This window comes from Rhinolophus sinicus, chromosome 11, assembly GCF_057876585.1.
Source record: "Rhinolophus sinicus isolate RSI-liver-muscle chromosome 11, RSI-T2T, whole genome shotgun sequence".
Lineage (NCBI taxonomy): Eukaryota > Metazoa > Chordata > Mammalia > Chiroptera > Rhinolophidae > Rhinolophus > Rhinolophus sinicus.
The window spans coordinates 22,715,876-22,729,197 of record NC_142511.1 but is presented as its reverse complement, the minus strand read 5'-3'; the positions used below and the strand labels follow the sequence as shown (position 1 = coordinate 22,729,197).

The window sequence follows — 13,322 nt, the reverse complement described above, 5'->3', positions numbered from 1 at the left end:
CGGAAGAGGAATCTCTCAAAGCCCCTTCCTTACGCAGGTCCTGCAGTTGGTCTCTCACAACCCAGACAAAATTGGAGGACCCTCCAAGGGAGGCACTGACGCCACAGCCCACTCTGCTCTGGGGCAAAGCGCCTTTGGAAACAGTTGAGTTCCTTGCACTTGTCCATTCCTGCCTGCTTCCCCCCAGAACTCCCAAACCCACCTCTACCTTGATGCTCTGGGTTGTCTGGGTACCCCAGAAAATTTACTGCGCCTCCCCTTCTGGGATTGGTCATAAGTCCATAGGCCATATCCTACCTCAGGCAGAGAATGGGGGGGAGGACATGGGAGTTCAGTGGTTACCCCAGAGCTGGCAGCCCCTCACCAAGGGTAAGAATGCTCAGTAACCACCAGGTAATGGCCACAGAGACTTCTGTCTTTGCCTCGAAGGGTGTTGGGAGGTGGGCCAGCAGGGGCAAGATCAGAGAAGGCAGGAGAGAGGGCAGTGGCTGCTCCTGGCCTGGATCACCTTGGCTTTCATAAATACAGATTTCCTCTGGTGCGTGGGCATCAGTCTCCCCTTCTCCTGCTTCTTGAGGTATTTTTGCTTGGCCAGCAATACTTTCTGGGGGTCCACACCCGTCTGCAAGGAGAGAGGAAACAGCAGGCTGACCTCCACCCTCTTTGGAGGCAGCCTGCCCTTGGTTGCCAGGCCCCTTTTTTCCATCTTCTGGCCACTCTCTGGCAAGCTCCTCTGGTCACCAGAGGACTGAGCCTTACCTTAGCAATGACCTTTTGCCTGAAGATCTCCGAATTTGCAAAGTAAAGAGGGGAGCAGTAAGTGACGATCTTAATCCCCTGGATTTCCTGGACCTGTGACAGGGAGCATGAGCTCAGGTAGCAGAAATGTCTCTATTAGCTTTTTTGTTTGTTTGTTTTTAAACCTTCTTTTATTTGGGGTGGGGACAGGGCAAAAGAGGGAGGTCATAACCTTGGGTTACCTACCCTATTGTAGGTCTTGGGGTTCACGTACATGTCAGTGCCCATGACCTGAGCCAAAGCGTAGCCATTTCGACTAGAAGAGGAAAACGAAAAACATAAGCTAATGCTCGTATCAGATAGGCCTGGAGAGATGCTGGGTGGGGGCTTGGGCAGAGGCGGGGCAGGAGAGTGTCCCCTTTCACCCCCGGACGTGCTGTATTTGCCTTTCTGCACTAGCGATGCATGCCTGGTGGCCTGTGGCTGCGCTGTAACGAGAGGAATGACAGGCCCTCGACAGCTCTCAGATGGGCTCAGTAGGGAGACGGGTGGAGGTACACAAGATGACAAGCTTAAGTGGCCTCGCAGTCATCACTTCCTGGTCCTGAGTTCTCAAGAAGAGGAGGCAGGGTTTCCCTAAGATTCAGTATCCTTCTTGCCCTGGCCTGGACCCCCTGGCCTATTCTACTTAATCTTTTATAGGAAGGACACGGCATCTGTCCTTTGGCCTCATACTCTCCTGGGGTGGGGTCTCATTTGGTCTGGGGTCTGGCAGTGCCTTTGGAAAGACACTGAGTCTTACCCACCTGCTCTTCCCTTACTTTCTCTGGACCCCCAGCCCTCCAAGACCATGACGGCTTCCTCTGGGGTTTTCAGGATATGGGAAGTCAGGTAGCCCAGGCTGTGGCCACAGTCCTGGCTAGGTTGAGCTCTCCTCGGGGCTGGCAGCAGCTCCAGTGCCAGGCCCAGAGGCAGCAGGGTGTGGTGGGCTGGGCCAGGCCTTGGCATGGGAGCCCTTGGAAGGCAGGCCCAGGGGCCCCCCTGTTGTGTCTTGGGGGCGGGGGCTGTTACTTACAATTGGGTCTGGAAGACCACAACCAGGATGGAGAAGGCGACGCCTACTGCCACACCATAAGGCAGGCTCAGAAAGAAGGAGGAGAGGAAGCTCACCACCCAGACACACTGTGAGGAGAGATATCAAAGTAGGCTTGAGGAGAAAACTGCCTCTTTCAGGAAGTCTTCCTGTATTAGCCATAGCCATTCTCTGCTAAAACAACCCAGATCTACACTTTCATTTTCATGGAATTTTTGCACTGTTTTATGTTTTTGTGCTTTTGTTACCTTTGCCCATTTCCCTTAGATTGAGTGTGGCTCCCTGATCTTGTCTGGTTTTTAATAGACAAGCCCAGCACACGCAGGGAGGCAGCCTGCATGGCATAACGGTAAGAGCAAGAGACTTGGGTCAGTCCTTGGTTCTAAATTTCATTCTCACACTTTCGAGCTAGTATGTGAGCCTTAGTTGCCTAATCCACAAAGGGGGGATAATATTAGCAGGAACAACACCTGCTTCATGAAGGGATTAAAGGGTTAAGGAAAGTTAAGATCCTCCCCCGGTGATAGGCACCCCATGGTTTATGAATAAGCGTGGTTCCCTTTCTCTGTCTGCCAGTAAGCTGCCTATGCCTGACGAGTACGGTGACACTCACAGCCTGGGGCCTGGGGGGGGGGGGGCAGGATTGCATTCAGTTTTGATAGTTGCTCCTTATGGTCCTTCAGTGTTCCCCAAATTTGTCTAAAGGAAATAAATCTGCCCAACTCCATAGAGAATTATGAGGATCAGATGGGAACCGAAAGCTCTTTCAATATCAGGAACTAACTGCCATGGCGGGGATCACTGGGGTGGGGTAAACGTTAACCTGTGGGCTGGTGATCGGGACACTGTTTTTCTCCTGTGCTCATCACTCACTCCCTGGGGAGCTCTCACTCACTTCTCTGGCTTTAAGGATTTCCTTCCCGTACCGTGCAGGTGAGCGCCCTCCCATAAGAGAGTACCGCCTCGAGGTTTGGAGCCCAACATTTGAGGTTCCATCCTGATTGTACCACTTACTACCTCTGTGGCCTTTGACAAGTTGTCATTTACCTCCCTGAGCCTTGGTTTCGTCGCCTCCAAAGTAGGTTAGTAAATCCTCTCACAAGTTATGGTGGAGCTTAAGTGGACACAATGCAGTGTCACCAACATGTGGTAACCTCCTTACTATTGTCCAGTGGAAGCTGCAGTGGGAATTTGACTAATCGCAACAATAAGTCATGCTTGCAGAGCGTTCTCTGGTTACATGGTGCTTCCCCATATGATCTCATTTAATCTTCAGAACCAGTGTGTGACGCAGGTATGACTGTCACCTTCACTAGATAAGGAAATGGAACTCCAGAGAATTCCAGTAACTTGCTTAAGACCCTGGCTTTATGTTATAATTTTTTAAAAATGATTTATTTTTGCTTTTTATTATTATTAAAATAATAATAGCTAAGTTTTATTGAACACAAGATACAATTCGGACAATGTGCTCCTTACTTGTATTATCTCGTTTCTTCCTCATAAGCAGCAACCCTAGGGGTGGGTAGAGAGTACAAAATACCCATTTCACAGATGAGGAAGCTGAGACTCCGAGAGGTTAAAGGCTATAGAGCCTGTGAACAGCTGAGTTAGGATTTGAACATAAGGTGTCTCTCTCCAAAACCTGAGCTCTTGGCAGTTGGCTACGTGAATTAGGAAGCAGCCGACCTGAGGGATCCCCCACAGGGAGAACTGACAGGGCTGTGGGGTTGGGGGAGGGCAGGGTACGGACGGGTAGCGAGGCCGCCTGGTACCTACACAGTCCAGCTTGCTCTTCCTCCACAGGTAGTAAGGGTCGGCCAGTTGCTTGAGCGAGTTCTTGAGGTTGACAGCTATCAGGGCTCCTAGCACCGACTGAGAAAGCAGAACGTTGTTCCTTGTCACTGGGTGTTCCCTTCGTCCTGTCCTTCCTACAAACACCTGGCCCTGGAGCCTGGCAGGACAGAGCTGGAGTTCCAGAACACATCCCATGCAGAGCCCCCAAATCTCTGCACTCAGGCTTAGGGTTGGAGAGAGCGGGTGCTAGAGTCGTGGGGCGCAGCCTGGCCCCACCTTGCCCTTCCTCTCTTCCCTTGTCCCCAAACGGCCCATGTCTAGCAGCCCTGAACTGGTGAGCTGTGCTACCACGGGCACATCACTTAGACTCTCGCAGCCTCAGTTTCCCTCCCCTGTAAAATGGGAGTGTAAACCTGTGTTGTCTACTTCACAGGCTGTGATTAGGACAAAGTATGACAATGGCAGCACTTTGTAATAGGTAAAGCACTGCACAACTCTTAGCGGTTGCTCTTACTGACTCTTTCACTGGCCTCTGCTCTCCTGCTGGGTGCTTACCTTGGGGAGAGGGTACAGATAGGACCCCAGGACCAGCATGGTGATCATCACGACCAGAGATACACACAGGCTCGCCACCTATTCAGAGAAAGAGTTGGGAATAGGCAGTGTCGCTTTTGATTTATTTCCAATAGACATATTTTGTGAAGTGGAGACTCAGGAGGAGAGAAGAAGGTTGGAGAAGCAGCTGGCCTGGCTTGTGGGTCCCTGGGATTCTCTGAGGCAATCGATCTGTTCCCCTCCCACCCCACACACATTCCCCTGGCACAACGCTCACCTGGGATTTTCCTCCAGCTCCATCCACAGCCAGAGTGACAGAAAGAGCACAGCAAATGACATGGATTTTAAAGAAGGAGCCAAAGAAGTTGCTGCAGCCCAGGGCAATCATCTCCTGTGGGGACAGGGGCAGGATTGGGTGCTGGGGGTGCAGGGGGGGGGCAGCAGGGTAGGAGCCCAACCTCGTTGGCCATGCAGCTGGATCTCGGGCCTAGGATGTGACTTACGGCTATAAAGCCATACACTCCCAATCAGGGGTCAGCTTTGGGGTTTAGAGACCCCTCTTCACTGGCAGGCAGTCTTACTCCTCTCAATCCAGAGCTCCAAGGTACCCCTTGCCAGGCCTCTGTGCGCCCTGGCCCATCCTGCTCAGCCCTGCCAGGGGTGGCCAGACCTACCTGGTTAGAATCCACATCATAGCCATGCTTGCTGGCCAGGGTCCGGCCCATAGCCAGATTAATGACGTAGCCCACGATGGCCAGGGAGAAGGCTGTGCCAACCATGTCCTTCCACTGTGAAACCACAGGCAGCACGGGAGTAGGGAACCTGCCAAGGAGCCAGAGAGGAGGCAGGGCCCAAGGGTGTGAGGAGAGGGAGGACACTGAGTCCTTCAGCAACCCACAGGGACCAGCAAGGCCCTACTGTGTGCCAGGGTCTCACGTGAATTGCCCTTTCAAGCTGAATCCTGAGTACAACGCTGTAGGGCAGCTGCCATCACTCCCATTGACAAAGCAGGAAACTGAGGCTTAGAGGACCTGGCTTGTCCAAGGTCACAGATCCAGTAAGTGGCAGGGCCTCATCTGTTCATGCGCAGATCCTGGACTCTTTACGCTCACCAGCCTGCAGTCCCCCAACCCCCAGTGCTGTGATCTTCCCCCCACCTATTCCTACTCTGGAGCACAGCATTGCCCGTCCGCTCTCAGGGCCCAGTGTGGTGCCTGGCACACAGAGGATGCTTAAAGAATTGGGTTAATCCTAATACTTCCTGTCCACATGGATAAAAAGAGCCAATGCATTAGAACAGGGCAAAGAGCCAACAAGGACCAATCAGAGAGAGGCTGCTTTAATAGCATACATTGGATGAAACTTTTTGGGGGGATGTGGCAGTTAAAACTCACTGTTCATAAGACAGCCAGCGTTGGCTGGTTGCATGGCTCTTCTCCATAATAAGGAACAGTAGTAATTCACAGCTGGTCAGTGTCAGAGTTTACAATGCACTTTCACAGAGTTCCTCTCAGCTTGGCCTCTGAGCCCAGACTTTGGTGGGGAGTACAGTGGGGGTGGCGCCAAGCCTCCTAGCCCCCAGACTCACCCATGTTGGATCTCTCCCACGATCTGCATGTGATACTTTTTGGGCATCTTACAGCCCCCCGAGATAGCTGTTGCCACCACCACCTGCAAACCCCAAAGTGGAGAATGGGGATTGGCTTGAAGTTGGGGTCAGGGCAGGGGCCTCTCCCAAACCTCGTTTTTCCCTGGAGACCCCAAATCCTACTTCCCTGCCTCCTTGAGGGGAGCACCCTGAGGAGCAGGAAGAGTGGGAGCCATTTTCAGGGGGATGGTAGAGATTCATTCCTGACTTTCTGTGCCCCTGGCTGGTAGTGGAGGTGGTGGTGAGGGTGGGTAGGGGTGAGGGTGGATATGGGCTCCCTGGCCCTGGCCGGAGCGGGATTCCTTTGCTCGAGGCCTCTCTAGCCTGGCCCCCAACGCCCAGCCGCAGGCAGGTCCTTACCACAATCATCTCGGTAGGGATGGGGAAGCGGATCTTGTGCATGTACCGAGCGTTGAGCTCCTTCACCAGCACCAGGAACACACCACTGATGAGGGCGAAGATGAGCGAGGCGATGTTGGTGTGGGGGAGGTTTTTGCAAATGTCAATGAAGGTCTGGGGGAGAGAGCATCATGCTCATGGGCCCCCACCCTCCTTCCCACACCACCCCAACCTTGGGTATCTGACCCAGTGAGGGGAGGTCATCGATGCTCATGGAAGCACACCAAGCAGAATCCGGACCCTGGACATGAACTCCGTACCATCTTCCGCCACCCTCTCCCCAACGGCACGTCTGGAGCTCATGCTGCAATTGGAATGCTGATTCCCTTTCTCTTTCTCTAGAAAGAGTGCAAGTTAAAGTAGGAGGGATGGAGACTAGACTAAAAAAGGCTTTCCCAGACACGGGAACAGGGAACTGGTGGAGAGTGTACATTTGCTTTTCTGTAGGGATTAACCGCAGAGAACCCCAGTGAACCCTGAAGGTTATGTGTCTGACCCTCCCTCCCAACGTGTGAATCTCCTCAGAATCCTCTCCAAATGTCAGCTGGCCCTTGCTTGAGAGCATCTCATGATGAGAAGCTCACAACTTCTTAAAACATTGAACTCTGCCCTTATGTCTGCTCCAGCCCCTTCCCATTTCAGGGGAGCGGTCCCAGACTCACAAAGATGATGGACCCTGGGCCTGTGTAGGAGGGGACGGTCAGGCCGAAGATGTATTTAAGCACCGAGATCAGGATCTGCAGGCCAGCGGCTGTCATGAAGCCCCGGATGAAGGACTCGGAGAGGTAGATGGCCACAAATCCGAACTGCACGAAGCCCAGGCCCATCTGAGGGAGGGGGGATGACCAAGAGGGTCAGCAGCTCCCACACCTGTCTGACCCAAGCCTGGGACAGGAGTTCTATGCAGCCCTGAGCAACAGCAGGACTAGGGAAATGAGTCCTTCATGACCTTGTCTTGCCCTTTAGTGTGCCAGCAGATTTGGGTCCCTTTATGACACCAGCCTCTTTGTCACTCCCACTCTCTGGCTTCAGTTTCCTCATCTCTAAATGAAACTATTCCTCCCCCAGTGTTTCCTCTCTCAGTGGATGACACTGCCGTCCACCCAATTGGCCAACCAAAACCTTGGGCGTCATCCTCCCTCACCTCCCACATCCCATCTGTCACCAATCCTAGCTAACTTTGCCCTGGAGAAATGGTCCTCAAGTCCACCCCATCTCCATGTCCCTCTCCACAGCTACTGCCCTGGTCTAGCTCCTCAGCTCTCTTGCTTGGGCCTTGCATAGTCTCCCAACAGGTTCCCTGCCTTCTAATCCACCTCCCACCTGTCACCTTCTCTGTAGCCCAAATAATCCTTGGTCAAAATGGTCAAAGCTGCTGCTTAGGGGACAGACCTCAGACTTCATTGTCTGGTTCCTGCCTACCTTTCCAGCCTCGCCAAAAGCCCTCTGCCTTCCAGCATGCCCCCACCCCACCAACTCCTTGCCATTCCCTGGTCAATTCACACTCTCTGAGGACTCAGTGATTTGGGTACATTTTCTCTGCCTGGACCATCCTTTCACGCCTTGTTCATTTGGTTACTGGTCAACTTCTAGTCGTCCTTTAAGACTTGGGTCAAATGTCACCTTCGTTCTTTGAGGAGAGGCCTACCCTGACTCTCGTTGGTGTTCCCACAGCTACTTGTACATGGCTCTATTATGCTGCTTATCTCACTGCCTATAAATTTATCTGTTGACATGGCTACTTCCGCTGCTGGGCTGGGATCTCCTGAGACCTGGGCCTCTCTTTTACTTATCTTTTATCCCCAGGGCCTAATGCAGTTCCTGGCAGTGAAACAGCCAAGAAACATTAACTAAATGAATGAATGAATGAAAGGTGCCCTCTCAGGTTGCTTCCTAGTCTTGCATTCTGTCAGGTTGTGTTTTACTTCACAAAACCTAGTAGACTCCTTTGCACGTGGTGGAAGTGCAATTTACGTTGTGCAGGGGATGCTGTGGCTTGGAGCAGAGGAGGCTGGAGGGGGCTAAGGGACGCTAGGGAACAGGAGGACTGCCCTGGCAGAGAGCTGGGCTCTGGAAAGAGAGCCGAGAGAGGCCGTGAGTCTTTGAGATAGTCCTTAACTCAGGACAGTTTTACCAGGTGCAGACACTGGTCTTACGAACCTGCAGCTAAGGAGATATCTGACTTTCTAAGGTCTTTGGTGGCCCTGAGAATGGGGAAGAGGAAGGAGGTAGAACCCTAAATCAGCTTTAACATCAAAGTGGGGGCTTCGAGGCAAGGACATGGTGATCTGATGTCCTCCTGGGGCAGGGCCCTGGCAGGGATGCGGCCATCCCCTTCACCTGGATAATGGCAGTCAAGCAGGCTAGTGTCGCTGACACGTGCAGCCTCTCGGCCTCCATGGCCGCCGTGTCCACGTAGCTCTCATTGGTGGCATTGTTGGTGACCCGGAATTTTGACTCTGGGGCCAGCTGCAGACAGATGTTACCCACCAGGATGCTGACAACGGCAAAGGTACCTGCGGTGCCCCACCCAGTCAGCAAAAATCAGAGGTTTGGACCACACCCATAGAAAACAGCAAGGGGCCCACGGTTGCTCTCTGACCCCCAAGAGGATGGAGCCCCTCGCCTCCAAGGCTACTCTCCAGCGTAACCACCACTGCTCATATCTAGCCATGACCTATACTTGTCGTGGTGTTTTCACCTCTATTGTTAATGTTATTTCATTGGACACATGAGGAAATGAGCTTGGAAATACAAGCAAGGCCAGACCCAGAAACAGGCTTTGTGACCAGGCCCTTTTACTCCATTTCACTTAGCACCAAAGAACCTCAAATGTCCCTGCGGTGGCCTCTGGGACCAGCCTGGGGGTTAGATGGTAATTTCTCACAACCGTTTAACACTTTATGTCATACGGTTAATCTTGTTTCGCCAAGTCTTCCCACATTCCAGAAAGGGAGGTAGAACAAGTCATGCTAACTGAGCTCCCACAAGCTAACTGGTTTCTCCAAGGTCACAGAGGACCTGGGACTGACACAGTGACCGTCCCTCCAGGACCAACTGGCACCAACTAGAGGAGAATGTAGATGGAAAATCACCTAACCCCCTTTTCTCCACCCCCCGTCCTCATGGTTCGGGTCACCCTGCTGGCTGGGAGGGGCAAGGCCTTACCTGGTACCATCTGGTGTATGCCCCCCAGGAAGAAGTAGGTCAGGAGGGGGAAGAAAGAGGAGTAGAGGCCATTGACTGCAGGAAGGTTGGCCAGCAGAGCAAATGCCATGCCTGCAGAGGATGAGAGAGTGAAGGCTCAAGGGCATGGCAGGTTACGGAGGCCACAGAGGGTGGGGGTGGGAGAGGCATAGGCCTGGCTGAAGGCCCCGCTTACCTTGTGGGACCTGGATAGACCCACCGCTGAGGCCGCCTAGCAGGTCGGGGATGATGTAGTCTTTGACCTTGTATTTGGGGAGCCAGGAGAGCACAGGGAGCACCCCAAACACCATGGTTTTGATCTTGGCCGAGGGAAATCTGAAGGGAAAAAGGGCAGATTTCCAGTCAGCGCTGCCAGACTTGGACGCTATGAGTTGGGGAGGGATTACAATATCCTATTTCTGGTCATCCATTCATTCAAAATTCGGGGAACACCCATACTGTAGGGTGTGCAGGGATACTGAGAAGAAAAGGCAGGGACTTTCTCCTGAGAGCCAGCGACAGGCCCTGTGCATTAGCTGGAGGTCTTCTTCCCTGTAAAGTCTACACGACTTAGCTTAAAGGCATGGATTTCATGGTGGCTTAACCCTCCCAAGTGTCACGTCCAGCCCCCAGCTCAGTTGGCCTTTCTCCAGGAAAGGCTTCTCTGAGTTCCTGTCTGACTGAACACAGGCCTGGGCGCCCTTGTCTGGGCTCCTGCAGTTTCGTGTGTGTCCTGTGTTGTGATGACTTCCTTTTCGTCTCTCTCCTCCACTGTGGTTCTTTCATTCATCTTTGTCTACCTGGTGCATTACACTGGGATGCTTAGCAAATATTTGTTGAACGAATGAATGAATGAATGAATGAATGAATAAGTAAAAGGTTGGGCTGGTATTGGAAATCTCTCTGTTTAAAATGCATTTACAATAAACCATCCAGGCAGACTAAGTATGTATTGCTAAATGTATTGTACAGATATAGACTCACTATTATATTTTTACTAGTAAATATCATGTGTTTGCTTACCAGAAGCTCTGTGTACTAGAGTGTTTGCAAGGGGCTTTGCATGGGGATCCTTTCACCCCGCCCCAAGGATCCTTGGTAAAAAGAAGGAATAGGTTACAGGGCTGCTGCTAAACCTTTCCTTCTATGAAAAGTATGTTCTCACAGTAAATGTTCAAACAGTACCAAAAAAACAACAAAAAAAAACACACACAAAAATCAAAAGGAAAAGACAAAAAGAAACTCACTCTAAGAGGGAGCTGCTGCCATCTTTCTTAGAACTTCCCCTAAAAGGAAGGCTCCATTGTCCCTGCAGGGTGCGCCTCTGTGGACCCACCAGCTATTATGTGTGGTGACTCCAACACTGAGTTCTTTCCTCTGTTAGTTCATGGGGGAGGGAAGAACAGGGAGCTGGTCGTTGGTCAATGCAGGGTGGGGAGAGTTGATCCCTGCCCTGTTTGTTGAACACCTCCAGGTCCTTTCATAGAAACTCAAGTGCGGCAGGAACAAGCACCTACAAACCTGAGGGTGACAGCCAGGGGATTGATGACTAGAAAAGGGTGGGAGGACTTGCTTTTTCTTCCCCCAGCTGAGGGAACTCAAATAGTCAGGGCCCTTCTGGTGACTCACTGGCCTTCTTTGATTAGGCCTCCTTTCCTGCCCGGCACCAATTCCTGTTCATTGCTGTTGCTCAACAATAGTTTCCCTGACTCTGGGTCCCCTGGATGTCACCCAAGACTGAAATTCACACAGATAATGCTGTGTACCCTGTAAAGTCTGGACAGATTTTCTGTCCCAACCAACACTCCCTGGAAAAACATCACCATCCACATCTGACTGCCCAGTCTCCCCTGGGGCAGGTGGGCACCCTCCTATCCCTAGGATGGTGAACGGGGAGTTGGACTGGTGGTAAATAGCTTAAAGCATCTCTAAAGCCTTGTCCTAGTAGAGAACCAGCCCTGCAGGAACTTTCTTAGGGTTGTTTGTGGCAGGGAAAACTGGACTTGTGAACAGAGAGCTGGCTAGGGAAAAAAAAACAACCCCCTTGACAGCTGGTACCTGCCCAGCCTCACTTGTAAGTCTGCTGTATGATGAGCAAAGCACTCTGAAGTCCAAGGGAAGAGCTGGACATGGATACCAAACACTATGCAGAGACTCCAGAAGCCAAGAGGGAAGTCGGCAGAGGGATTAGCTTTCGAGAATTCATTCATTCATTAAACAAATATCTGTTGGAACATCGTCTGTGTGCCAGGTACTGTTCAAGGCTCTCCTGCAGCCTCATGGAAATTGTTAGTTTCCTACATCCCCTTATAGTTTTCATTATCCTAATCTTTTAGGACAACAGCAGATACCCTCATCTCTCCAGCAGAGAAACAATCCAAATTTAAATTCTTTGGGCACCACGGCTGGCAGAGCCCACCTATCCAAGGAGTAGTGTCTGGACACTGGGCACCCAATACCTTGGCTGCAACTGGGCAGAAACGGAGCCTCCCAGGCAAGGTAGGGTTGGGCCTGGGCTTTTGGTGAAAACTGAAGTAGGTGATTCCTCCGGTCTGAACCAGTTCCACCTGCATCTCCACTTCAGCCATTGCCAGTGACCTCAATCCAGGTAACTGAATCAGCTGTTTCCCCGGGGAGTGAGTGAGCCAGCACACAGTGAGGCCTGAGCGAGGTCTGCCAGAAGTCTGGGAAGGGGGAAGGTGAAGCTCGTAGCCTCAGGATCCTGTACCTCATGGAACCCCTCCTTAGAGGTGAGGTTTCACTACCCACCATCACAGTTCCAGGGATCTAAGAGCGGAAATAGCCCAGGGGCTGGCGGGACCACATCCTGGTAGGTACCCTTTAGGAGAGCCCAGGAATTTAAGGGCTGCCTTTGGGCATCCTCTGGACCAGGGGAAGGAGCATCTAGGATGGAAAGAGGAGGAAGGGCATGGGGTGCTGGTAGCTTCAGATTTTTCTTAATAAGGAGGGAACGGAGCATTGAAGCTCTGATGCTCCCCACGACTCATGTTGTAGTATGACCATCTTAAGAGGCCAGAAGGGATTTGAGTGGACTGAGAATACGGCAAGACCTCATGCAGGGGTTAGGGATGGTCCTTCTGAATCTGTGGATGGTCCTTGCTCCTCCTTCTCCCCATCCTCCCTGGGAGTTTCAGAACAGGTGAGATTGTAGGAGCTTCAATTCAGGGCTCTGAACAGCTCCCCGGAGCTTCCCCAAGCTCTGTCTTAGGGATACTGGTGCAGGAGCCATGCCTGGTGAATGTGGTGCGGAGCTGAGGAGAGGGGTCTGGGCTGTGTCACGTTACCTGAAGGCATTGCGAAGTTTCTCTCCCAGGGAGTGCGTCCGAGCCTTCTTCTCAAACTCATCATCAAAGAGGGTGAGAGAGTATGCAGCTCTGTCTACCACGTAGCGAGGCCTGGGCTGGCTCATGTCTGGGGCATTTACAGGCTTTGGGAGAAGCAGAGAAGGGGAGGATGAGGGGCATCCCTCCCCAGTGCCAGCTTGGGCCTTCTGTCTCTAGTCCTGGCTGCAGCCGTTTTATGCTGGTCTTCTCCGCCCCCATTCAGAAGGTGCCTCCCTTCCTTCTTTCAAGTCTTTCTACCAGACTCACTTCTTTTGATGACCTTCCTTCCCAGGCACTGATGATGCACACACTTGCTCTGGCTGTTTTGCTTGGCACTCAGCATGTAGCTGGCACTTGGCACCTGTGACATCACCATCACCCCCACTGAACACCAGGCAAAAAGAAGGTGGGAGTGCAAGGGCTGGAGTCACAGCCGGGATGCAGCATGTTGACTCTACTTCTTGTCTCCCCCCACAATGCCCCTGGCGCCCCCACAAGCCGCTCCTCTTTTTCCCCAGACCTCAGTTTCCCTGGCAGAAAGGCTCATACCATTCAGTTAGTC

At 52.2% G+C, this 13,322-nt stretch overlaps 1 protein-coding gene across 5 annotated transcripts in view; it reads right to left on the bottom strand.

The window, feature by feature from the left end:
• SLC26A9 (solute carrier family 26 member 9) overlaps positions 1-13,322 on the bottom strand; it is a 28,816-nt gene that overhangs the window by 8,458 nt on the left and 7,036 nt on the right. For all 5 annotated transcript variants that reach the window (XR_012492839.2, XR_012492840.2, XM_019752525.3 and 2 more), the window contains exons 2-16: positions 12,722-12,864; positions 9,613-9,752; positions 9,399-9,509; positions 8,571-8,746; positions 6,893-7,057; positions 6,192-6,344; positions 5,772-5,854; positions 4,858-5,005; positions 4,461-4,574; positions 4,184-4,261; positions 3,611-3,706; positions 1,814-1,920; positions 985-1,054; positions 760-852; positions 509-622 (exon numbers count right to left, since the gene is read on the bottom strand). Coding sequence is in view for 3 of the 5 variants with exons in the window: in XM_019752525.3 (XP_019608084.3) it covers positions 509-622; positions 760-852; positions 985-1,054; positions 1,814-1,920; positions 3,611-3,706; positions 4,184-4,261; positions 4,461-4,574; positions 4,858-5,005; positions 5,772-5,854; positions 6,192-6,344; positions 6,893-7,057; positions 8,571-8,746; positions 9,399-9,509; positions 9,613-9,752; positions 12,722-12,846 (1,773 nt within the window). In the remaining 2 variants the exon portion in view is untranslated. The remainder of the gene's footprint in view (positions 1-508; positions 623-759; positions 853-984; positions 1,055-1,813; positions 1,921-3,610; positions 3,707-4,183; positions 4,262-4,460; positions 4,575-4,857; positions 5,006-5,771; positions 5,855-6,191; positions 6,345-6,892; positions 7,058-8,570; positions 8,747-9,398; positions 9,510-9,612; positions 9,753-12,721; positions 12,865-13,322) is intronic.